Source organism: Trifolium pratense, linkage group LG2 (assembly GCF_020283565.1).
Source record: "Trifolium pratense cultivar HEN17-A07 linkage group LG2, ARS_RC_1.1, whole genome shotgun sequence".
NCBI lineage: Eukaryota > Viridiplantae > Streptophyta > Magnoliopsida > Fabales > Fabaceae > Trifolium > Trifolium pratense.
In genome coordinates, this window is record NC_060060.1 from 13,014,928 (window position 1) to 13,041,335 (window position 26,408).

General features: G+C 37.8%; 3 protein-coding genes across 3 annotated transcripts; 1 reads left to right on the forward strand and 2 right to left on the reverse strand.

Moving 5' to 3' along the window:
- The first annotated feature begins 228 nt into the window (after positions 1-228).
- Positions 229-2,075, forward strand: LOC123904217. The gene is made up of 2 exons (XM_045953903.1): positions 229-1,879; positions 1,957-2,075. The coding sequence occupies exons 1-2, from the start codon at positions 229-231 to the stop codon at positions 2,073-2,075; spliced, it is 1,770 nt and encodes a 589-aa protein (XP_045809859.1).
- An 8,658-nt stretch (positions 2,076-10,733) lies between these two features.
- On the reverse strand, positions 10,734-12,593 carry LOC123904218. The gene has a single exon (XM_045953904.1). The coding sequence runs from the start codon at positions 12,528-12,530 to the stop codon at positions 10,734-10,736; it is 1,797 nt and encodes a 598-aa protein (XP_045809860.1). The 5' UTR covers positions 12,531-12,593.
- Positions 12,594-15,188: 2,595 nt separating this feature from the next.
- On the reverse strand, positions 15,189-18,563 carry LOC123904219. The gene is made up of 2 exons (XM_045953905.1): positions 17,993-18,563; positions 15,189-17,119 (listed from the first exon to the last, which is right to left on the reverse strand). Exons 1-2 carry the CDS (start codon positions 18,561-18,563, stop codon positions 15,189-15,191), a joined length of 2,502 nt encoding a protein of 833 aa, XP_045809861.1.
- Positions 18,564-26,408: the final 7,845 nt, after the last annotated feature.

Genomic DNA, 26,408 nt, shown 5'->3' on the forward strand with positions numbered 1-26,408 from the left:
TTAATCCAAGATTGCCTATAAATAGAGCTCTGTCACTTCAGTTGAAACTTTTTCAACTTCTTTCAAAGCTTTCCACGCTCCAAAATCTCTCAAAATCTTTCTCCCAATCTTGAAACATCAAAGATTCAAAACAAATCTGATCTCACCGGATCTTTGATTACCTTCTTCAGTTCGCATCTTTCAAGATCTCAGATCTACATCTTTTCCTTCGTTTTCCCAAGAACTTTCATGGCGTCTTCATCTAACAAATTTCAAGTTCCTTTCGCTGGAAAATGGAACGACTTCTCTGTTGCTGATGATGGAATGAAGTATGTTCCAGAACCCAAGGGTAGCAAAGAGCACCGAGAAATTTGGGAAAGTCAGGTAATGATTCCCTTTGCCATTGATGAAAATGTTTATGCTTTCGGTGGTCCGATCCCAGACGATATGAACTTGACTAGGGAAGTAGACGAGATATTTCCATGTCTAGAAACTTGCGAGCCTAGAATCTTTGATAGCAAACCCTATAACTTTGAATATATGCTGACAAATTATAAACCCTTTCGATCCCATCCTTATTACGGAAATAGCCTTTACCTTACTTGGCTTGATCGAATAGAGCAATCCTTTGGTAAATTCTGGAAAGATTACGGAATCTTTGAGTTAATACAGTTCTCTAGGATAGGACCCAAATACCAACCTGAAATGCTCATTGCTGCGATGCATTTCTTTGAAAAATCTACCAACACCTTTCATTTTAAAAGTGGTATGATGACACCTACCCTGTTCGATGTGTCAGCTATCACAGGGTTAAGACCCACTGGCAAAACTTACAGCCCTGATGATGTTAGTGATAACATCACTTTAAACTACAAAGAAAACGCCTTTTCTGCCTTTATCCTCAAACATTCAGGACCTGAGAATGAAGAAGTCTCAGATGAAGAACATGTGGCCTTTCTCACTCTATGGCTATCCCATTATGTATTTTGCTCTCGATCTCTCCAAATTGCTAGGAAATTTATACCCATGGCTGTGCAAATACATGAAGGATGCCATTTTGCCTTAGGACGCCTTCTGCTGGCAACTCTGTATGAGTCGATTGGGGAAGTTTGTGATAACCTGAAAGGTTTAGTTCCTGCCAAGTCGAAATCGAAGAAAGCTGCGCCAGATGGATGTTTTCAAGCTGCTGGGCCAATGTGGCTATTACAGTTGTGGTTAAATGCCACCTTTGAAAAAGAACTTGGTTTGTTCATTCCCACTGAACATCACGCTTCGATAGCTAAAAGGAAAATCGAAGGTACTCGTTTAATAAGGCTTCAACCTAATCCCCTTGAACAGAACTCTCAACAGCTATTCATGAAGTACATGAAAATTTTCTTAGCCATCGACCAATTCAAGCCTGAACACGCTCCATTTGTGAAGAGAACCATTGGTCCCTCCTGGTTCGTCAAAGAGATACCAGTGTTGAATCCTAACGCTGAGGAGGAAATAAATGAAACTTGGACAGCCTACTTAGATCCTACTATTCTGTCTATTCGAATTGGTACCCTATCTTCTGAATATGCATTAATTGGGTATCAACCGAACTTGGTTTCTAGACAGTTTGGCTTTTCACAGCTTCGACCAAAGAGCATGTATATAAGGAAGAAAAACATCGTGCTTGGGACAACTGTGACTTCCACTTTGTATGAAAGGTACATGAAGATTAGTCGTGACAACGTTTATGGCTTCGAGCCATTTGACTTCAACCTTTCTTACTACTGTACACAAGAGTTTGCCAACTGGTGGAGGCGATATTTCGACAGCAAACACCTAGGAGATGCAGTGCTTATCTCGAGGTTGGAGAGTGGGTTTACTCGACCTCAGATAAAGAGAATCGAACAGCAAGTCAAGACTACAGGTAACTTTGTCTATATATGCACTCTTACCAAATATTCTCATATTGTTTCGATTTAACCTTTTGCTTATGATTCCTAGTTACCAAAAAACAAGCTGCAGATTCTGCTAAAACAGTTAAAGAGAAAACAACATCAAAGTCAGTTGAGACTGAAGAGCCTTCTAAGGTACATATTGAATCGAAACTTGTTTTCCTTTGAAACATTCTAAGTTAAATCTTTACTTTTCTAACCCACTTCTTCTAGGCACGTAAAAGACCAACCAACGTCCCTTCCACTGAGACTGGCCCATCGAAGAAGCCAAAACCTAACACAATAGTCGTCAGTGACGAAGAAGAGGTATAAGTTTTTCCTAACTTATGTCCAAAGTTCCTCTCAACTCAAATCCATTAATTCAAATACTTCTTGTTTCGACTTCTATTTGCAGGAAGAAGAAGAACAAAGTTTCCAGAGAAAGAGGGGCCAGCCTTCTGTGATTATTGAAACAAATATCCCAGAAACTATTTCTGATAGTCTTTCTACTGAAGAGAAAGAAAGGAAGATGAAAGAAAAGAGAGAGAAGCAGGAAAGGAAAGCGAAGAGGAAAGAGGAAAAGAAGAAAGAAGGAAAGAAAAGTTCAGAGGATCGAACCCGGGATAAAAAACATAGAAAGTCAAAGTCCGCAAGTGATCCTTCTGCAACCAACCTTAAATCTCCTTCGATCTCGAATGAACAACAAGAGCCTATCCCTGACGCTGAAGTTCAGGAAGATGCTGCTATGCCTGATGCTACATTCAAAGAATCGGACCACATGCCCCAGCAAGACAACAATCCAGAGGTACTTGTACTACTTTACTTTTATTTTTTTTTTATTTATAATAAGTAAAGTTATATTCCCTCATATTCGATTCTGTTTTTCAGGACGTCCTATCGAACAAGTCTAGTGATGATACTATCAAAGATAGTGAGACCACTATTTCTGAAAAAGTCATACCAAAGCCTAGTCAAGATCAATCAGAGCCTCCTATGTCTGCAGAGATTGATAACAAGACTTCTCCTTTCAAGGAATGGAACGAAAATCCAACAGTCGAGGTCGATGCTGATGAATCTTCCTCAGAGGAAGACTTTGATTCTGAAGCCATGAAGGAAGCAGAGGCTGGTGGATCAGAATTGCTACCTGAAACTTCAACATCGAAGCTGTCAGCCAGCCTTGAAGTAGCAAAGTTTTTCACAAGAAAGGGGGGGTTTGAATTGTGACCCTTTTAAAATTTAAACTCAAGTCACAAAATAAATAGTTAGTGATAAAATTATTTGTGCTCAGTGAGATCGTTCTAAGAATGATCTGTGCTGTGTAAAAATAGTTGCAGAAAATAAAAGTTTAAGGGAAAGAAGATAAACACAAAGAGTTATCCTGGTTCACCCCTAATCTTTGGGTTACGTCCAGTCCCCACCTCCTGTGAGTTTGTCCACTAGAATCACTTAAAAGTTACAGATCCAATACTTACAAATTCACCTTGATCTTGACCTAAGATCAACAACTTACCAAAGCTCCTAGAGCTTTGAACTTTCCTAGTCAACTTGACCAATCAACACTCAATCAATAGTCACGTATTGACTTGAGCAATTACAATATAGATGATTTGTTTCTAAGCTTGATTTCAGACTCACTATAAAAGAGAAGCTTAGATGAAAGCACTCTAAAGAGATTGGAACTCAGATTATGATACAAAAGAGTGACTTAAAAAGGACTTTGAGCTAAAGAGATTGAATGGGATTTATATCACTTGAATTGCTTGAAAACTCTTGCTCTTTCCCTTGGACTTGATTGCCTTTTATAGATGCTTGCTTGAGATTGAAGCTTGGCCTTCAAGTATATCAGTTAGAGAGTAAAATAGAGCTGTTACTCAGTGCTCTATATGCAGCAGACAACTTCTGCATAATGTGCAGATTCTCTGTTCAGTCTTGGAACAGTCTTGATTTCCTTTTGGCTTTGATCCATAAGATCCAAATAAGTATGAGCTGTTGCCAAGTGTATATGAGTTGTTTCTTACATCCTTCCACTGTCATGTATCAGATATAGCCGTTTGGATGCTCAGGACTCATGACAGTTGGAGATGGTTTTGAAAAACTGTGTGCAGGATCAGTCTTGCATTGGTCTTGAAACAGTCTTGACTGCACCAGCAAATAAGATGAACCTTCATCCTTCCTTCCTTGTGGTGTGCAGCTGTTAGATAGCTCTAAGGACTGATCAGTAGTAGCCTTAGCAAGAGAATAAAACCAGCTGGAATAGTACAATAGCATATGAGACAAAATTGTACTTCTATGACAAGCCATGGAAGAATGTTCCATTTGTGTACTTTGCATAAGTACAATACAACTCATAGTTAAAATCTGGTTGTTCCTTTGTGATTGGTCCATGATATTATATCAGATGTATTCATTGGTTGGCCAATACCACAATTGATCAAGCTCATGGTTTTCTTCATGATATGTGACTAGGAAAGCATATACTTAAATTCCATCACATGTTGTTGATCCCAAAAGAGATTATCTCCTGTAGTGATTTGGTCCATAAATCCATTGTAAAGTGCTTATTTGTTTTGTTCTTAGTTGACTTGAAAAACCAGAAAGCACTTATTCCAAAACGTGCTTATTTGTCAAAACTGCAGTCTGTCTGCTAAGAATGTTCTTAGAATGGTCTTGAAACAGCTTTGCAGGATTTTTACTTTGCAAGTGGTTTGTTAGAATCTATTTAATCTTATGCCACTCAAAAGCACTTGTTAGATAACAAAATGATCAGAATCATTTAAAATATAATTAAAGATGTTTGTAATCTTTAAAACATCAAAAGTGGATTTTGCCTCAACAATCTCCCCCTTTTTGATGATGACAAACTTCTTTAATTTAGATTTTAAAAATGATTTCTGATTTAATCAAATGATAAATGTACTAGTATTTTTATCAAAAAACTCCCCCTCAATTTATGCATTCAATTTCAAATTATCAAGATAAAATTGAGCAAGATAAAAGAAGTCTGAATCATAACATATTCTTAATCATTCATACTTCAAGTAAGCATTACAAACCATGTGTTTAACAAGATTAAGATCAAAAGATGATTCAGGACATTTAAAGACAGATGCTTAAGACTTAGATTACATAATGCTAGAAGTTCTATCCTAAGATTAAAACTTCCTACAGTATCTAGTCATCAAAAGTTTTAAATTTTAAACACAGTACACAAAGCAAACACAATACATAAGCAGCAGAAATCTTAAAATCCTAGCATTCTTGAAACAAGCTTCTTCTTCTTTTTCTCCCCCTTTTGTCATCACAAAAAGTGGAGGGACTGCAAAGGTTTTTAAGGAGACACAGTAGGGCTGGAAGCATCAGATGATGGATCATTTTCTGGCTGAGGAAACTCAGGAATGTGTGGAGGAGGATGAGCTGGAGGATGAGGAATATTGAGAAGAGGACAAACATGGTCACAGAGCCAGGTGCGATAGTTTTGTTGTTCAAGCATGATATGCATAAGCAGATTGTTCTGCTGCATCATAGCTTCCAAAATCTTGGTGGTTTCTCTCTTGGTTTTGGAAACATCCTTCTCCATTTTGGTTCTCTTAGGTCTGGTGCTAGGACCAGCAGCAGCAGGATTAAGTGGAGCAGCATCTTCAATGTTTTGACCAGAAGAGCAGAAGAATTTCAATGAACCAAACAGAGGTGGAAAGGAAGGTAAGGAACCATCAGCAGAGTACAATGGAATTGGAAGTTGTGAGGGTTCAGGACTTGGAATTTTGAGCAAACTCTTAAGAAATTCAGAGCTGGATTGAGAATCATAAAATGGTGGAGAAAATAGGGCTTTGTTGGTAAACCTTGGATTTGTGGACAATCCTTCAAGGACATGTGCAGCATTTTGAGAAAGAGTGGGTTGGAGGTTTAATCCAAAGCTGGAATCAAAACCAAGTGAGACATCAAGATTAACAAATGGAACAGAGATTGTTGGAGTAGGTTCCAAGCTAGAATTTTCTGGTGGAGCAATGTTGAGAACGTTCTCAGACTGTTCTGCAGTACCAGTTGCAGATAAAAGTCTGTCAGCTTCAAAAACTTCTCTTTTCCTCTTCTCTCCTACAGTAGGTGCATCAGCAGCTTTCTTCATATGAGATAAGTTTTTCAGATCAAAAACTTTAGAGTTGTTAAAACTCTTTTCCTTTCTCAGCTCTACATTGCATTCTCTAAACACCTTGGTCAGATGCATTCCATAAGGTAGGGTAATTTTCTTAGAACCAGAAGATGCAGCTTCAATCATGTTATGGATGATGACATAGGGTAAATTCAGCTTTTTCCCAGTTCCCAGATGATGCATAACCATTAAATCCCCATCATAAACTTTCTCTCTAGTTCCTATCCTTGGAAAGATGTGGTTTTGAACCATATTGAACAACACTTTGTATTCAGTTTTGAGGTAGGAGGCAGGGGGTTGAGGTAGTTTTGCTCCTTCAGCAACAAACATTTCTTGGATTAAATCCTTCTTGTTAACTTGAGCTGCAGAGTACCAAGTATCTCCATTCAACTTGGCTCCATCCGTGGGTAAATTGAGATAATTTCCTAAAATCTCAGGGGTTAGAATGATCTCAACATTTCTGAGGGTTGACTTAATTTGATCATTCTCAGGATCAACTTTGGCATTGAAATAGAAGGCTTGAACTACTCTAGGGTATACAGTTTCTCTCATTCTAAACAGGTGAGTCCAACCCTGTGATTCAGTAAGCTTCATCACATCAATACCCCCACTAGCTAGGTTTGCAAAGTCATAATACCTACAGCTAGGAACAGGTTTCCCATTCCAGAATAAATCAAAGTCTTCTCTTTCAGAGTAGTGAATGAGAGGAATTACCATGTTCTTGGGCAGCAGTTGAGTCAAAGTTGGTTCTTCAATTTCTGGAGATTTCCCTTTTTCTCCATTATCATCTGAGTTTTTCTCAGCTTCTTCTTCTTCAGAGCTTGAAGTTTTTCCTTTTTCAGCAACATACTTTTCCAAATGATCAAGGAAAGCTTTGCTTGGAGTTCTTGTTTTGACAGGAGCAGATTTGGTGGTTTGAGTTGATTTGGACGGTTCAATAATTTGGGATAAGGGTTTGGTGTGACGAGTGAGAGAGTTGGTTTCCAATTCTTCAGAGTCACTATCATTTACTTCATAAATGGTGTTGTCTATGACAGGTTTCTTAGTTCCACCACTAGATAACAATCTAGCTGATCTTCTTACTTGAGGGATTTTGGTTGATTTGGATTTGGATTTTGTGTAAACAATGAGAGGTTTTGGAAGAGGGTTAGAGGATTGAGAAATTGATTTTGACACATCTTCCTGAGACAGTTTCATGATTGTTTCAGCAATAATCTTCTCAGTATTTCCTAATTCCACTGAGGAATTTGTTGGATTTTGTTGGTTAATTTCCGTATCAGAGTTAGGAGCGGTTGTGAATCGTTCAGAGATGGTTTCAGAGATGGGAGAAGGAGGTGGAACAGGCGGTTGTGATGGTGATTCAGTTTCAGTGGTTGGAGGAGGAATGGGAGCAGGGACACGACCGGTGTTCTTGGTTCTAGCCATTGCGAAATTTTTGAAGGAGATGGATGAGTGAAGAAGTAACGGTTACAAAGTGATTTTAAGGAGAGAAGATAAGAGAAACTGTCTTGAGAATGCTAAGAGTGGAGTAGGTGTACTTGAGTACACTATTTGTCTTGGGACTCTAAGAAAACCTAACTAGTTCTTACACTAATTGTACTTGTCTATTAATTAATACAGTAATTTAAAAAGTGTAGGGAGTACTACCGGTTTTCATAAATTTATTACCTTCACATACTTAAAAATTTTAATTAAAGGTGAGCAAGTGTTTTTAGACCTAAAACAAAGAACGTTCTAAGACTGTTCTTCAGATAGGACATTTCGTAATTTTTAATTTTTCTTTAATGAAATTGAAACGTTCTTCAACCAATGGTTTAGTAAAAATGTCAGCTAACTGGTTTTCAGTATCAACAAAGGTTAATTCAACTTCCTTTTTATTAACATGATCTCTAATGAAATGGTGTTTAATTTCAATATGTTTTGATCTTGAATGCTGAATAGGGTTTTTTGATAAATTGATAGCACTAGTATTATCACATAAAATTTTAATATTTGTGTACCTTAATGAGAAGTCTTCAAGTTGGTTTTTGATCCAAATCACTTGAGAGCAACAGTTTGCAGCAGACACATATTCTGCTTCAGTTGTTGAAAGTGCTATGGTATTTTGTTTTCTGCAACACCAACTTACAAGTGCTTCTCCAAGAAATTGACATGCTCCACTTGTGCTTTTTCTTTCCAATTTATCCCCAGCATAGTCAGCATCACAATATGCTATAAGATCAAAATGTGAACCCTTTTTGTACCATAGACCAGTATCTGGTGTTCCCACCAAGTATCTAAAAATTCTTTTGACAGCAGTGAGATGTGATTCTTTTGGAGATGATTGAAACCTTGCACATAACCCTACTGAGAAGACAATGTCTGGTCTACTTGCAGTTAAATAAAGGAGTGATCCAATCATTCCTCTATATTCCTTTTCAGATACATCCTTTCCTTTTTCATCTTTGTCTAGACTTGTTGATGGATGCATTGGTGTAGGCATAATTTTAGCCTCATTCATCTTAAACTTTTTGAGGAGATCTTTGACATATTTTTCTTGACTTATAAAGATTCCTTCTTCAAGTTGTTTGATTTGAAGACCCAAAAAGAATCTAAGTTCTCCCATCATACTCATCTCAAATTCACTTTGCATGAGGGTTGAGAATTCTTCACACATTGTTTCATTTGTAGCTCCAAAGATGATATCATCAACATAAACTTGAACTACTAAAAGATCATTTTGGTTTTCCTTTCTAAAAAGTGTGGTATCTATTTTTCCTCTAGAAAAACCATTGTTTAAAAGGAAAGTGCTTAATCTTTCATACCATGCTCTTGGAGCTTGCTTAAGCCCATAAAGAGCTTTAGTTAGCTTAAAAACATGATCTGGTCTATGTTGATCAATAAAACCAGGTGGTTGATGAACATAGACTTCTTCATTTAAAAATCCATTTAGAAAAGCACTTTTGACATCCATTTGAAAAAGTTTTAAACATTTATGAGATGCATATGCAAGTAGTATTCTAATTGCCTCTAACCTGGCCACTGGTGCAAATGTTTCATCATAATCAATGCCTTCTTGTTGATTATATCCTTGAGCCACAAGTCTTGCCTTGTTCCTTATAACTTTTCCTTCTTCATCAAGTTTATTCCTAAAGACCCATTTAGTACCAATGATTGAATTTTCTTGAGGTTTAGGTACTAGCTTCCAAACTTCATTTCTTTCAAATTGCAGAAGCTCTTCCTTCATAGCTTCAATCCATGATTCATCTATAATTGCTTCATCTATGGATTTTGGTTCTATTTGAGAAATCATAGCTAGATTGTTTTCTTTATTCTGAGTAGCTCTTCTTGTTCTTACACCATCTGCTGTACTTCCAATGATTTGTTCTTGTGGATGATAATTGACCATTTTCCATGTCCTTGGAGGAGCTTGTGGGGATTCTTCTATTTCATTAGTTTTCCTTTTCTGATTTGTAGTTTCCTCTTCCTCATCAGCAGTTATGGTTGTTTGTTCCTCAAACTCATCAAACTTTACATGCATGCTTTCTTCCATAGCTTGAGTTCTTAGGTTATAAATTCTATATGCTTTTGAAGTTAAAGAATATCCTAAGAATATTCCTTTGTCTGATTTTGAGTCAAACTTACCCAGATTATCTCTAATATTAAGAATGTAGCAGTAGCAGCCAAAAATATGAAAATATGATATGTTAGGTTTTTTATCCTTCCAGATTTCATAAGGTGTTTTCTTTAAAACTTTTCTAATAGTTACTCTGTTCAAGATATAGCAAGCAGTGTTTATGGCTTCAGCCCAAAAATACTTTTCCACATTTGATTCATTTATCATAGTTCTTGCCATTTCTTGTAGAGTTCTATTTTTTCTCTCTACAACTCCATTTTGTTGAGGAGTTCTAGGACAAGAAAAATTATGAGAAATACCATTTTCATTAAAAAAGGTTTCAAACAGAGAGTTTTCAAATTCACCTCCATGATCACTTCTAATGGAGATAATTTTTGTTTCTTTTTCATTTTGAACTTTTAAGCAAAAGTTTTTGAAAGCTTCAAAAGAGTCATCTTTTTGTTTTAAAAACAACACCCAAGTAAATCTGGAATAATCATCTACAATAACAAAACCATAATTCTTACCTCCAAGGCTTGTGGTTCTGACTGGTCCAAACAAGTCTATGTGAAGTAGTTCAAGAGGTCTTTTGGTTGAAATAAATTCCTTTATTTTAAAACTACTTTTTACCTGTTTTCCTCTTGCACATGATTCACATAACTTATCATTATCAAAGCTTATCTTTGGTAATCCTCTTACTAGATCAAGTTTAGAAAGTTTTGAAATGGTTTTCATACTTATATGTCCTGCCCTTTTGTGCCAAATCCACTTGTCTCTTTCAAGAGACACAAAACATGATTCATCAGGGAGTTCATCTAAGTATATGATATAAACATTTTTCTTTCTTGATCCATTGAAAAGAATTTTGTCAGAAGATGAGTGTTTGATTTCACATGTATCAGGTTTAAATATAACCTCAAAACCATTGTCACATAATTGACTAATGCTTATTAAGTTATGTTTAAGACCTTCTACATAATGGACATTTTCAATTTTAGCAGAGTTTATCTTACCAATTGTACCTTTACCTTTGATAGTAGCTGTCTCATTATTACCAAAAGTAACTGATCCTCCTTCTTTCTTTTCAAAGGAAAGAAAGCTTTGTCTATCTCCAGTCATATGTCTGGAGCAGCCACTGTCCAAGTACCATGGCTTCTTCTTGACTGTGAGAAGACATTCCTGCATTTGTTTTTAGCATGCTTTTAGGTACCCATATCTTTCTGGGTCCTTGATGGTTAGTGTTATAATGACTCTTCTTAAGTTGATAAGAAGAGTTTCTAGTCTGTTTTTTAAGAATGTTCTGAGATCGTTCTGAAAAGTATTTCCTATGATAATTTTGTTGTCTAGATTTTTTATAACAAAAAGGTTCAAGATGTCCTTCCTTATGACAGTAAGAGCATTTGTATATGGGTTTATTTGGAACAAAAAGTTTCTTGTATAATTTTTGATTGTTGTAATTTTCAAAACCTAGGCCTGTTTTGCTAGAACTGCATTTTTGGGATCCTAGAATATTTTCAAAGGTTTTAGTAGACTTTACAAATTTGTTTATGTCATTTTCAAGCTTTGAAATATTTTCCTTTAGTTTTCTATTTTCTATTTGTATGTTAGGTTTGATTTGTTCCTTATGATTTTCTCTAAGTTCTTCTAATTTTCTATTATGAGCAATTTCCATGTTTTTGATTATTTCTTTTAATGTCTCATTTTCAGTTTTATATTCATCCTTTTCTTTGGAAATTTTGGTTACTTCTTCCTGAAGCTGATCATATTTTTTATTTAGAGTTAAGCTATCATAAAATAAGTTATCAAACAAATGTTCAGTTTTTTGACAAGAAGAACAAGTTTCAGCATTTACCTCGTGTGTTTCTGATCTTGTCATAAGGCATACATTTGCTTCTTGTTCCTCTTCTTCTTCTGGGAGTTCATCTAATTCATCCCAGGTTGCCATCATTGATTTCTTTGCAAAAGGTTTTTTGAGTTTTGGACAATCACTTTTGTAGTGTCCAAATTGATTGCATTCATAGCATTGAATTTTGCTCATGTCAACTTCAGATTTTGCACTACTTCTTTTATTTGGAAATGTTCTTCTCATTTGATTTCTTCTCATCATGAGTCTTTGAATTCTCCTTGAGAGTAGAGCAAATTCTTCTTCATTATCTTCATCAAGCAAGTCTTTGCTGAAAAGAATTTCTTTCTGCTGAAGACACTCTTTTGTTTGAGAGTCCAGAGCAATCATCTTTTTCTTTGGAGATTTATCCTCTTGAAGTATTGCTTCATGAGCTTTAAGAGAACCAATTAAGTCCTCCATTTTAACTTCAGAGAGAGTTTTTGACTCTGTGATGGCTGTTACTATATGCCTCCATTCTTTAGGTAGACATCTTAGTACCTTTCTTACTCTTTCATGTGTGGTGTATGTTTTTCCAAGAGAGTTGAGTTCATTTATGATGATAGTGAATCTTCCATACATCTGATCAATGGATTCATCTTCCTTCATCTCAAATAACTCAAACTTTCTTACACCAATATCAATTCTTGTTTCTTTGACACGACTGGTTCCTTCATGATGAGTTTTGAGAGTATCCCACATTTCTTTAGCATTTTTGCATTGCATGATCCTGTCATATTCTTCCCTGCACAAAGCACTTTTAATAAATAATTGAGCTTTAGTATTTAAAAGTACCCTGTCTGCTTCAGTGGTTGTCCATTCAGCTTGAGGCTTTGGAGTGGTAGAATCTTTTGCCAATGGTGTGTATTCTCCATTTTCAATCACTGACCACATGTAGTTATCTTGTGATCTTAGGAATAGCTCCATTTTATCTTTCCAGTAGTAGTAGTCATTTCCTTCAAATAGTGGTGGCCTAGTTGATGATCCACCTTCTGAAATAAACTTTGCAGGTTTTGACATACTTCCTTCCTGAATCTTTTCCTCTAAGCACTTGTTAGATGCTCAACCTTTAGAGGCAGAGCTCTGATGCCAATTGAAGTAGCAAAGTTTTTCACAAGAAAGGGGGGGTTTGAATTGTGACCCTTTTAAAATTTAAACTCAAGTCACAAAATAAATAGTTAGTGATAAAATTATTTGTGCTCAGTGAGATCGTTCTAAGAATGATCTGTGCTGTGTAAAAATAGTTGCAGAAAATAAAAGTTTAAGGGAAAGAAGATAAACACAAAGAGTTATCCTGGTTCACCCCTAATCTTTGGGTTACGTCCAGTCCCCACCTCCTGTGAGTTTGTCCACTAGAATCACTTAAAAGTTACAGATCCAATACTTACAAATTCACCTTGATCTTGACCTAAGATCAACAACTTACCAAAGCTCCTAGAGCTTTGAACTTTCCTAGTCAACTTGACCAATCAACACTCAATCAATAGTCACGTATTGACTTGAGCAATTACAATATAGATGATTTGTTTCTAAGCTTGATTTCAGACTCACTATAAAAGAGAAGCTTAGATGAAAGCACTCTAAAGAGATTGGAACTCAGATTATGATACAAAAGAGTGACTTAAAAAGGACTTTGAGCTAAAGAGATTGAATGGGATTTATATCACTTGAATTGCTTGAAAACTCTTGCTCTTTCCCTTGGACTTGATTGCCTTTTATAGATGCTTGCTTGAGATTGAAGCTTGGCCTTCAAGTATATCAGTTAGAGAGTAAAATAGAGCTGTTACTCAGTGCTCTATATGCAGCAGACAACTTCTGCATAATGTGCAGATTCTCTGTTCAGTCTTGGAACAGTCTTGATTTCCTTTTGGCTTTGATCCATAAGATCCAAATAAGTATGAGCTGTTGCCAAGTGTATATGAGTTGTTTCTTACATCCTTCCACTGTCATGTATCAGATATAGCCGTTTGGATGCTCAGGACTCATGACAGTTGGAGATGGTTTTGAAAAACTGTGTGCAGGATCAGTCTTGCATTGGTCTTGAAACAGTCTTGACTGCACCAGCAAATAAGATGAACCTTCATCCTTCCTTCCTTGTGGTGTGCAGCTGTTAGATAGCTCTAAGGACTGATCAGTAGTAGCCTTAGCAAGAGAATAAAACCAGCTGGAATAGTACAATAGCATATGAGACAAAATTGTACTTCTATGACAAGCCATGGAAGAATGTTCCATTTGTGTACTTTGCATAAGTACAATACAACTCATAGTTAAAATCTGGTTGTTCCTTTGTGATTGGTCCATGATATTATATCAGATGTATTCATTGGTTGGCCAATACCACAATTGATCAAGCTCATGGTTTTCTTCATGATATGTGACTAGGAAAGCATATACTTAAATTCCATCACATGTTGTTGATCCCAAAAGAGATTATCTCCTGTAGTGATTTGGTCCATAAATCCATTGTAAAGTGCTTATTTGTTTTGTTCTTAGTTGACTTGAAAAACCAGAAAGCACTTATTCCAAAACGTGCTTATTTGTCAAAACTGCAGTCTGTCTGCTAAGAATGTTCTTAGAATGGTCTTGAAACAGCTTTGCAGGATTTTTACTTTGCAAGTGGTTTGTTAGAATCTATTTAATCTTATGCCACTCAAAAGCACTTGTTAGATAACAAAATGATCAGAATCATTTAAAATATAATTAAAGATGTTTGTAATCTTTAAAACATCAAAAGTGGATTTTGCCTCAACAAGCCTAGGGCTCGCTGAAGAAGAATTCATTTCCTTGCAAATTCATGATCCTGAAGCTGCTCTAAAACTTCTGATTTCTAAAACAACTACTGATCCCGTAAGTTCGAGTGGACCTAGTAATTCAACTGCTTCAGACTCAGAAATCAATTCTTCTGTTCGACAAGACTCTCTGATTTCAAAGCTATATACGGATTTCATCAATGGAGACATCTTGGCATCAGTTGAGGAACACCCTGCTAATGCTTTCAAGCACAAGTCCTTTTTGAACAAGTTGCACAATCCTCAAACTGACCTCGAAACCTTGAGAAAAGTTATCCAGCTCGAATCGATCTTAGACCAGTTTGCTACCACAGTGCAAAACCTGAAACGCAATTCTCAGAAACTTGTTGGTCAACAAGCTGCTTATGATGCATTATTTGAGAAGGCCATGGCTGCTCAATCAAAAGTTGACCAAATGAAAGCACAAGTTCAGCAACCAGGTCTTGGGATTCAAGAATGTACCAACAATATTTCCAAGTGGGAGGCAGAAATAGATTCTTTTCGAGCTGAGATTGCTGATCGAGAGAAAAAGATTCTCGAAGAGAAAGCAAAGCGCACAAAGATTGAAGAAGCTGTTGCTGCCACCACTCAAGAATCTATTCGCGAAGCTGCGAAAGAAGGTATTTCCCACTTCAGTGCTGCCACTGTGATCAAAGAAGAGATCAAATCTCTCGAAGACGCAATCAAGATCCAGACTGTCGAAGTTGGCCTTATTAAGGACCATTATGCTGATTTCAAATCTAAGTGTTTGTCTTAGATTTTCTTTTGATGTTTTGTTTTTATTTCTCGAACAATTATCTGGTTTTGTTTTATTTGGTTTGTAACCTTGACAATTGCCTTTTATGGCACTTTTACTTCGTTTATGCCATTTCAATTTCGTTTCGAATATTTATTCTGTGCTAATATTAACTTCTAAAAGTGTTGGTTTATATTTTTTCAAATACTTACCATTTATATTCAAGGTTCGCTTTTCTGAAGTTAATTCTTCTATTTCATATGCACCATTCGAAAATACTTGTATTATTTTAAAAGGTCCTTCCCAATTTGGAGACCATTTGCCTAAAACTCTATCTTTTTTGTCCATAGGCAAAATAACTTTCCAAACTAAATTCCCCACGTCAAAGGTTTTTGATTTAACCTTCTTATTATAGGCCTTTGCTACTCTTTCTTTTTGTCTGCTTAAAGTATCAAGCGCTCTTAGCCTTTCTTCGTCTAAATCAACCAATTCATCGAACATCATACTCCAATAATGATCAGTTGGTATCTCCATTTGTCTTTGAATTCTGATAGATTGCACATAAATTTCTACTGGTAACACAGCATCATGACCATACGTTAGTCGAAATGGAGTAGAATTTGTTGATTCTTTAGGGGAATTTCTACACGCCCATAAGACTTGATTTAAAGTCTTGTTCCAATTTCTTGGCTTTTGAGCAATATGTTTTCTAATTAATCCAATAATAATTTTATTGGCAGCTTCTACTTGACCATTTGCTTGTGCATAATAAGGTGTCGAAGTCAACAGTTTAAACCCTGTTTGCCTGGCGAATTCTTGCATCTTTCGACCAGTAAACACTGAACCTTGATCAGTTGTGATGGTTTCAGGGATTCCAAACCTGTAAATAATGTGGTTTTGGATAAAACTTATAACTTCTTCTTGATCAACGTTGGGCAAAGGTATAGCTTCGATCCATTTGGTAAAATAATCAACACCAACTATTATGTACTTTTGATTTTTTGATGATGCTGGTTTTATTTCACCAATTAAATCCAATGCCCAACCTCTAAATGGCCAAGGTTTTATTATCGAATGTAATTCGCTTGCAGGTACATGTTGGATTCCTGCATGTTTTTGACAGTCTTGACAACCTTTAGCAAAATCTATGCAATCTTTTAACATAGATGGCCAGTACATGCCTTGTCGAACTAAAAGCCATTTCATCTTATGGCCTGATTGGTGAGAACCACAAGCCCCACTATGAACATCAGATATTGCTATGTAGGCCTCATTCTCACTAAGGCATTTCAATAGTACTCCTTCGAGGGTCTTTTTAAACAATTCATTACCAATGATCACATAATTTGATGCCCTGTATTTGATCTTTCGAGGAGCACTCCCGATTGGATTTTCCAAATATTCTACAATTGGTTTTCTCCAATCACCATCTATTAAATTGTCAATGACCAAAATTTGGAGTTCATCATAATTCATTTCTTTATCAGAATTATTTATGTCATTTGGTGACATCTCTGCCCCCTCAAGTTTTGGTATTGACAATTCCAATTGCATTGGCTCATTAGAAATCAATTTTTCTTTGATTTCTATTAATTGTTCTAGCTTTGCTTTGGACACCTTGTATCCTGAAGCAATCTGGGCTAAGTCATTAGCTTCTTGATTTTCTATTCGAGGGACATGTTCAATATCAATCGAATCGAAACGTTTTAGTAACGCATTTGCTATGACAAAATAACGAATCAAATGCTCTTTGATACATTTGTATTCTTTGGTCAGTTGTTTCAAAACTAGTTCTGAATCACCTTTTATTTTAACGTCTCTTGCCCCCAGGCTTAGTAATATTTCTAATCCTGCTATCAAAGCCTCATATTCAGCCTCATTGTTCGAACAAATACCATTAATCCTGTATTTGAACTTAGTAGGAATCTTTTGTGGGGAAATTATCAAAATACCTATCCCAGTACCATGTTGATGTCTAGACCCATCGAAATACAGAGTCCATGGTTCTAGAGCAATGTAATTTTGAGGTGATTCAATTGCTGAATGATCAACAATGAAGTCAGCCACTATTTGGCCTTTAATTGCTGTCAAAGGTTTGTATGAAAGTGAATATTCAGAAAGAGCTAAAGCCCATCTCCCAATTCGACTATGTAAAATTGGTTTTAGCAACATATGTTTAATAACATCATAATGAGAATAAACATAAACATCAATAGGCTTTATATAATGCTTCAATTTCATACAAGAAAAGTACAAACAAAGACAAAGCTTTTCAATACTACTATATCTAGTTTCAACATCATTAAGGACTCTACTTAGATAATAAATGGCTTTTTCTTCGCCATTTTCGTCCTCTTGGGCTAACATACTACCTAATGTGGTATCAGATGCTGAAATATACAACTTCATAAACTTATTTCTAATTGGTGGCATCAGAGTTGGAGGATTAGACAAGTATCTTTTGATTGCATCGAATGCTTCTTGCTGATCCTGCCCCCAAGTAAAAACATCCTCTTTCTTGAGTCGAAGCAATGGTGAAAAAGCTTGAGCTTTACCACTTAGATTCGAAATGAATCTTCTCAGAAAGTTGATCTTCCCTAACAAGGATTGAAGTTGCTTTTTGTTTGTTGGAGGGTTAGTCTCCAAAATCGCTTTTGTCTTGTTTTGGTTTATTTCAATGCCTTTTTTATGCACCACAAACCCAAGGAAATCTCCTGCATGCACACAAAAAGCACATTTCAATGGATTCATTTTCAATCCATATTTTCTCATTCTTTCGAATGACTTTTTCAAGCAAACCAAATGATCATTTTGTGATGCCGATTTAACAATAATGTCATCAATATATACTTGCATAAAAGTATCTATAAAATCATGGAAAATTGAGTTCATTGCTCTTTGGTATGTGGCTCCAGCATTTTTCAATCCAAATGGCATTACGACCCATTCATAGGTACCCAAAGCCCCTGGGCATCGAAAAGCTGTTTTTGCCACATCTTCCTCGGCGATGAAAATTTGGTTATATCCAGAATACCCATCTAACATGCTAAGATATTCGAAGCCTGCTGCTGAATCTATTAACATTTCTGCTACAGGCATCGAATATTCATCTTTGGGGGTAGCATTATTTAAGTCCCTAAAATCTATACATATTCTAAGAGAACCATTTTTCTTAATGACAGGAACTATATTTGCTAACCATTCGACATACCTGGCAGTCCGGATGAACTTGCTTCTCAGCAGCCTTTCAATTTCCTCCTTGATCTTAGATAGGATTTCTGGTGCGAATCTTCTTGGTGATTGTTTAACTGGTTTCTTGTCTGGTCGAATGGGTAATCTATGCTCGACCAAATTTCTGTCTAAACCTGGCATTTCATTGTAATCCCAAGCAAAACAATCCTTGAACTCTTTAAGGAGTTCGACCAGTTTATCACGCAAGTCCTTTGGGATATTGGCACTTATGTATGTTGGCCTTTTGATAGAGCCATCTCCAATATCTATTTCCTCCAAAGGGTCTTGGGCCTGCATCTTTTAATTGGAACTGGAAGGATCCTTTTCAAATCCTAATGGTTCTTCATCATAGATGCAGTCCATTTTTTGAGTCATTGGCAATAATTTGCCATTTTCACAGTTGTTGGCTTCGATAGCCATATTTTCTTGCAGCATTGTGGCTTCTAAAGCCATCTTTATCTTGTTTTCGGCCATATAAGCCGAAATCTTGGCCCAAGCATTGGGCTTAGTCATCGTAATATTCTTCAAGGTCCCACCCAGTTGGGCGGACTTTGCCTTCATCCACATGTGGACCTTCGTCTATCTCCTCTCTCTCCCAAATGAATCCATGGGTTGGATCCAATTTGACAGAATGGTAGACATTATCAGCAGGGGCATAGGCATATCCCTGTTCAGTGCATGGCGATATATTCGCCAATTTCTTATCAAATGAGTGCTTGGTTATGTGGTGTGTTTCAGCCCTAAAATAACTTTGATCAGCTTCGATATTTTCTACCACACCATCATCTCTCCAAATACTCACTCTCTGATGGAGAGTCGAAGGCACTGCTCCAACACCATGTATCCACTCCCTTCCTAGAAGCAGATTATAATTGGCCTTCGATGCTACAACCAAAAACAAAGTTGGCCTAACAGTGCTGCCAACTGCCACATCGACTTGAATTGCCCCCAGCGAGAAACCAGTCTCACCTTCGTAATTCGAAAGAACGATGTTGTGAGGGTGCAAGTCAGTAGAGAATTTACCAATCTTGGTAATCATGAATTCTGGCATCAGGTTTACTGCTGCTCCTCCATCAATCAACACTTTGTTGACCCCCACATTGTTTACTTTGGCCTGAATAAAGAGGGGTTTCAAATGATTCTTCATTCCCTCAGTTGGCCTCTCAAAATTGGCCATCTGTTCCTCTAAGCAGCCATTATTCATTACATAATAACACATTGGCTTGTGTAAAGCCAATTCAGACTCATCGAATTCATCCTCCCCTTCAGTCACTTCTGACCACACGTCATATTCAGCAGGGAGGATCGAAACTACGTTCACCAGCACATCAAACTCGGGATCTGAATCAAGGAGATCCTCATCTTCCATGTTCTCTCCTTCAAACTCATTCTCAACCTTTTGATCACCCTCTGGTTGAGTCAATCTTTCTTTCAGAGGCCTTCTAGCCACTTCGACAACCTGTTTTCCTTTGTTGTCTTCAGTCTTTTGAGTCTCTTGAAGGGAGAGCCTTTGTTGGCGCTGATGCCTACGCCATTGTGTGCGGGTCATGGGATTCTTTCCCTTGTAATTGTTTCTGTAAACATACTTCCTCGAATCGACAGAATGACTCGAACTTCCTTTGTCAACAGAATTTCTGACAAAGTTGGATGCAGGACCATGAACCCATTTGTTCATTGGTGATTTGTTGGATGGCACAAAAGTATTTGGGTTGCCCAACCTTTGATGTATTGGTTTAGCATGCGCCATGTTCTGTTTTTTCATTGGCCTTGAATTTGGCCAATTCTCTTTGTTTCTTCTGAATGGTATAAACTTGTTGAGGCCCTCAGTAGCCTTCTTGTCGAATACAGCACTACACCTTGGGCAAAGCATCACCTCAGACTTGTTAAGCTTACACCTTTGTAGAAAATCAATCAGTTCCTCTTCAGCCCCAGGATATACTACTTTCATTTTCTCATAGTACTCATTCTCTGGAATAGAAACTAATTGAGCGCCTCCTGATAAGTCCATGGCATCGATCATCAAGCATTCGACCGGTTCCACATAGGAAGCATCAGATATTTGTAGTGGATCTTCGTCAATTTTCATCTTGTGTCCGGATTTCTCTCCAAACTTCAGCCTTCCATCTTTCAAAGCCTTTTGAACCAGATCCCTGAAAAGAACACATTGTGATGTTTTATGACCCAAAAAATTATGAAATTTGCAAAAACCTCTTTTCTTTTGCTGTTCGAGGGGAGGCACTTTCAATCCCTTTGGAACAACAATTTGGCCATCAGTAACCAACAAATCAAATATTTCATCACATTTAGTTATATCAAACGAATAAGTTTTAGCAACAAATTTATCATTCTTGGGTTCGACAGGATTTTTTCCATTCGAAGGTTTTAATAATTTGCAGACATAAGGGGGGCCAGGTTTTAATTCGGCCACATTAATTTCATTATCCTCTAAGTCTCCATAGTTTATTACATATTCCTCCTCCTCATCATCTATAGTTTCAACATAAGCAATCTTTTCCCTCTTTTGAAACTTCGATGATCTGGCCTTCTCAGCTTTAAGGCGTTCGACCTGTCTTACCCTATCTGCTAATTGTGCCATGTCTCTTAGATGTTGTGTATCTAATTTCTTTCGAATTGAATAATCTAGGCCTCCCGCAGCCATTTCGACTAACTCATGTTCAGGCACTTGGGTAAAGCATCTGGCCTTAAGTAGCCTAAATCGATTCAAATAGTCATCTATGGACTCTGGTGTCTTTCTCCTGACACTGGCCAATTCCTTCAAACTAATCTTAGATTGGCCCATATAAAACTGTTCATGGAAAGCCCTTTCCAATTGAGTCCAATGCTGAATCGAACGGGGGGGGAGAGTTGTGAACCAAGTGAAAGCATTTTTTGTTAGGGAATTTGGGAAATATTTCAACCTTAAATTTTCGTTATCTGCCAAATTTCCTGCTTCGGCAAAAAATCTTGCCACATGTTCCACTGTTGACTCGGTTGTGTCCCCGGCAAACTTTGTGAATTTGGGGATCTTCCATCCCCTTGGCAATTCAGTTTGTAACACGTATTCAGATAATGGGGAAATAAAGTTAGGCCTATGTAGGCCAACATTGAAACCATTTTGAGTTAAAATAGTTTCGACTAAATTTGCCAAGTTATCTTGTTGCGCAAAATTATTTCTTTGCACATTTCGAACCACTTCGTCAGCATTCTGATTTCGATTAACCAAAATTACTTCAGGCTCTGGCACATGGTGCACCACTGGAGCCGGTGGTTCCTCTTGTACCACTTGTGGTATTTGATCGTTTGGAACTTCATTGTTCACACGAAACCCTTGGTGCTGAACCTGTGTTTGGTTTCGAATGGGCTGCAGGTTTTGGTTAGGCATTGTAGGAGTGCCAAAGAAATCTGCAATCCGCCCCATCTGATGGGCTAGCAACTGATAATTATTATTTGTATTGTTGATTAAAGGGTTCAAAATAGTCCCCAATTGTGAAGTCAGAGTATTAACCATTTCATGATTACTCTCGTCCATTTGTTGTCGAAAAGACATCATAGTTACATTGGTTAAATTTTGTAAGGCAATATCTCTAGTCCTATTTCCCACAACAGAGGCTGCTGGGGAAGGCATGGTACTCCTGTCAGGATTTGGGTTAGAATTATGTAAGCCTGCCATCAGAGAATCTGGCATTCCTAATCCTGATTGGTTCAACAGAAACGATCGAATGGGGCTCCTTACATCTTCAGCACCAGGCTGACTGCCCCCTATACCATGTGATACTAACGAAGATATCGACCCAGATACAGTCGAACTCGTTGAGGGCATTGTTACCCCTATATTCCCAAAACTGACTGCAGGAACGCTCGAAGCAGATGTTCCAGAGCCTTGGGCCATGACAGTAGCGTTACTAATTGACGCTTGTGTTGGCTGTCCTTCAGGATTTGGGACATTGTTGTTATTGTTTTGATTATTATTTGGTGGTCTAACCATTTTTGATCTAGATTTGACAGTAGTTAAGTTTGGTAAAGATTTACCACTTCTCAAATGCATACAAAATCAAAACACAAACTATAAACACTAACTGTCTTAATACTTGTAAAAGGATTTTTAGAAAATAAACTTCTTTTAAACAATGTAAATTGCACAAAACAACCCGTCCCACCGGGCGTGCCAATTTGTTTACACTGATTTTTGGTAAACAACCGCTAGTTTAAATTAATTACTTGAGAGATCAACTAGTAAATCTCGGGACAATTGTTTATGCATTTTGTTAAAGGAAACTTGGAAGTTTATTTTTGAAGACATCCTTATTTTATAAAAAAAAACAATATGTTTAATTTCAGAAACATATGTCAAATGCAATTAAAGCAAGTTCACTCGAACGGGAAAATTAGTAAAAGCAGAATTGATAAACGCTTTAAGAAAATAAAGACTTATGAAAAAGTAAATTTGCATTTAGAATGTAAAAGTTACAGAGAAAATGTAAAGGTTCACCGATTCATACATCTTTCTCGAATAACTCGTTTCTCGCTTTAACATGGATACTTTGAGTGTTTGAGATTTTGTGTAAATGAATTGTGACCCCTACTTCGACTACATATACTTCTATTTATAGAAAATTAAGCAACGTCTATCCTAACGTTAAACTACTAAACTTCAGCCACGTGTCCTTTGCATTTGAAATGAACCAAAGCCTGTAAACCGTTGTAACCGTCGAAGTCGAATCACCCTTAAATGATAAAAATTGCTCTAAGTCCACAATTCTTGACTACTTCGATTCATTGGCTTCCATCGAAAGATTCTTTCAGTCTCGAGCTATGAAACTTTTCCATTAAGATTCTCTTGTTCTTGAAGACATTAAAGACTAAGGCTACCTAAAGTCATCTCAACAGGTTTTTTTATAGCAATAAATGTCTTTGGAACTGGAGATTATAACATATTTTACCTTGAGCTAAAATATGGGATAACAGTGAGAAAAAAAAGTTAATGACCTGTTTGACCATATCTCTATTATATATTTTGATTCTCATTTTTTATTTAAGATATTTTTACATTAAATTCTACTTCTCTGTGTGACTTAATTTGTTGTTTTTCAAAAATCAATTAATCTTTTACACGACTTAGTAGAATAAAAAAATCCAATCACACAAATTATAATTTACAATTTATATTTTTTTATAAATTTACAAATTATTATTTGTTATAAATTTACGATTAATCTTTTACACGACTTAATTTGGAAAAAATAATTTTTGTTTTCTTTTTCAATTTATGCTACAATGTTTGTATTGTTAGTGGTTTAATACCTTCTTCTTTGATTCCTATTGCTAACATGTTTGTTTTTTAAGTTTATTTTTTATTTTTTTTGTTTTACTCATGGTGCTGGATTTTTTTGTCTTATTTCTACTACATTGTATGTATTTTTCATGAGGTTTTTTTTCTTATTTAAAGAAGGAGTACAAAGTAAACGTTGTTGATAACATAAACTATATATGGTTTTAAATTGTGGTATGCATTTTCAATTGCGGTGTGATCTTCAATTATGTGTACCACCACATCGTACCGCATCAGGAAGCCTATAATTAAAACCATATATAGTTTATGTTATCAACAACGTTTACTTTGTACTCCTTCTTTAAATAAGAAAAATTGCATGTGATTCTTAAACATAGTAAAATTTATTATTAAATTATTTTTCTTTTATTACAACATTTTCATTCTTTAGCAACGCCTAAAAGCCATTGTGTAATTAGGGATGACAATGGGTAGGGTATGGGTAGGGTACTATAGTACCCATCCCCATACTCGCGGATTGAAAAATACCCGTACCCATCCCCATACCCGTGTGGGTAACAACTTTTGCCCTAGTCCCCATACCCTATGGGTACCTAGGTACCCATACCCGTACCCGTTACCCGCATTTTTACCAAAAATAAATTGATCAATTATAAAATATCATATAATTTTAATAGAATTAAAGAAATTTCAAAGATTTTAATATTGACTAATGAAAGTTATAAACAAAATTATTATTAACCTTATGTTAAAGTTCATATTTATGATAAATATTCACATTATTTTTATATTATGTTATAAATAAACATTTTTATTAAAAATATGTAATAGTTTAGTAGAGTTGTATTGTTTTAAATTGATTTACATATATTATAATATAATAATATGTTCTGGACTGGGCCAAGGGCTGGCCCAATCCCTTATGCCCGACATTTAGGGCACGGCCCAATAAGGGGGGACTTCCCCGACACGTCAGCCAATGACGTGTCCTGCTCGACATAACGGATTAGCTCCACGCTAATCACGTGCTCGTCTATCCTTGCACGCTGACCCATTCCGCCTTAGCTTAACAGCTAAGCAGCACGTTTAGCACGTGTTCCTCTATCCAGCCACAGCTGTCACGGAGCCTATCCCTTACCCGCGAATAGCGGAACGGCTCCAACCAAGATAGAGGCAAATAACGGCCTTCCCCTACGATACGGGGACTATCTTGGCAGTTGAGTCTATTGGGCCGGTTATCCCGGCCCAATAGACCAACCTTTGGCCCAGCGCTGGGGGCACTATATAAGCTCTCCTAGACAGGAGAGCCAGGTAGTCGGAATCATTCTGCATTCTACTTTCTCTCTCTTCTATTGTATCTCTCTTGTTCTCTTTGCTGACTTAGGCATCGGAGCACCTGCAGGTACAAACCCCCCCTTCGGTGTGGAAGCTTGCTCAACGGACCGGCCTCAACCTTTCTGATCAACAGGTTAGATCAGTGGCGCCGTCTGTGGGGACTGAGTTCCTCCCCTTCTTTAATCTTTTCTAAAGAAACAAAGATCAAAACCGATTTCATTCTTCAACAACATTCACCATGGCTAGTTCATCACAGCAACTCAACACCGACACCGGCGACGAGAACGTGCTCAACGTTCCACCCTCACCGCCGCCGCAGCGTAACACTGTTCTATCACCGGTGCGTGACAATACCACCGTAGCACGCGGTCCAGAAACCGATTCCCGCGACGGACGAGAAACCTCGCTCTCATCCGATGAAGAAGACGTCGAGGTCCTAACCGATCGTCGAATGGGCAAACACCCGCAGTTCAAGCAAGAGGCTCCGGCAAACAACGCCGAACAACCCGCCGTCTTGGCCAACTCCGAGATCGCAGCCTTGATCGCTGCCCTCAAACAAACGACGGAGGCTATGCAGGCTCAAGGTCGTCGACTCGACGAGCAGAACGAAAGAATCGCCGCGCTGGAAAGGGGCCGGCGCCGCAGAAAGACTAACTCTCCCCCGCGGAGACACGAGGCTGATCCTTCCCCTCCCCGTCCGGCGGCCGTCAAACATCGACGCCCCGACCTAGAGAGGGTCGAAGTTACTCCTCGGAAGAAAGATCGTACTCCTCCTCATCGCGAGGGTAGGTCCCCTCCGGGCAAGAAAGGGAAGCACGAAGCTCCGCGCCGCCATTCACCTCAAGGGTTGGCGATGATGGCCAAGCATGGCGCGTCGGGCAGCTACCGTCCTCGCATATCTCGCAGTCCAACGCCCATGCCCGGCGATTATTCTCCCCGGTCGTCCGAGGACCATTCTCCCAACGGGAGTGACGAGGGTGATCCCCGATGCCCCCTGTCCGCAGACATTCTGAGGAAGCGTGTTCCAAAGGGCTTCGAGAGACCTCCTACGCTCCCCGCGTACGATGGTTTGACCGACCCCGACGATCACATAGCTAATGTCAACGCTAACCTGGATTTCAGGAATATTAGCGGTGCCATCAGGTGCAGACTTTTTCCGACCACGCTGAGGAAGGGAGCGATGGCATGGTACCAAAGCCTGCCCCCTCAATCTATCTACTCGTGGAAAGACCTTACAGACCAGTTCTGTAGACACTTCACTGCTTCCCGCAAGCACCCAAAAACTGTGCACGCCTTGGAGGCCATCTACCAGGCCGAGGAAGAAACTCTCCGCAATTTCGTCGAGAGGTTCAATAAGGAGGCTGTGCAGGTCGAAACAACCGACGATATGAAGAAGTATTTGCTGCAGAGGGACCTTCGCCCGGGCAGCGATTTTGCCAAGGCTGTTGGCATAAAAAAACCACCCACCTGGGACGACCTCCTCCTAAAAGCTCAAAAGTACATTGAGTACGAGGAAG

Coding starts and splice junctions, on each gene's coding strand:
- LOC123904219 (XM_045953905.1), bottom strand. CDS start 18,563: ATGCAGGCCCAAGACCCTTTGGAGGAAATAGATATTGGAGATGGCTCT. Junction 17,120..17,992: donor TCGATGCCCAGGGGCTTTGG/GTACCTATGAAT, acceptor AACCTTTGACAG/CAATTAAAGGCCAAATAGTG.
- LOC123904218 (XM_045953904.1), bottom strand. CDS start 12,530: ATGTCAAAACCTGCAAAGTTTATTTCAGAAGGTGGATCATCAACTAGG.
- LOC123904217 (XM_045953903.1), top strand. CDS start 229: ATGGCGTCTTCATCTAACAAATTTCAAGTTCCTTTCGCTGGAAAATGG. Junction 1,880..1,956: donor ACAGCAAGTCAAGACTACAG/GTAACTTTGTCT, acceptor TATGATTCCTAG/TTACCAAAAAACAAGCTGCA.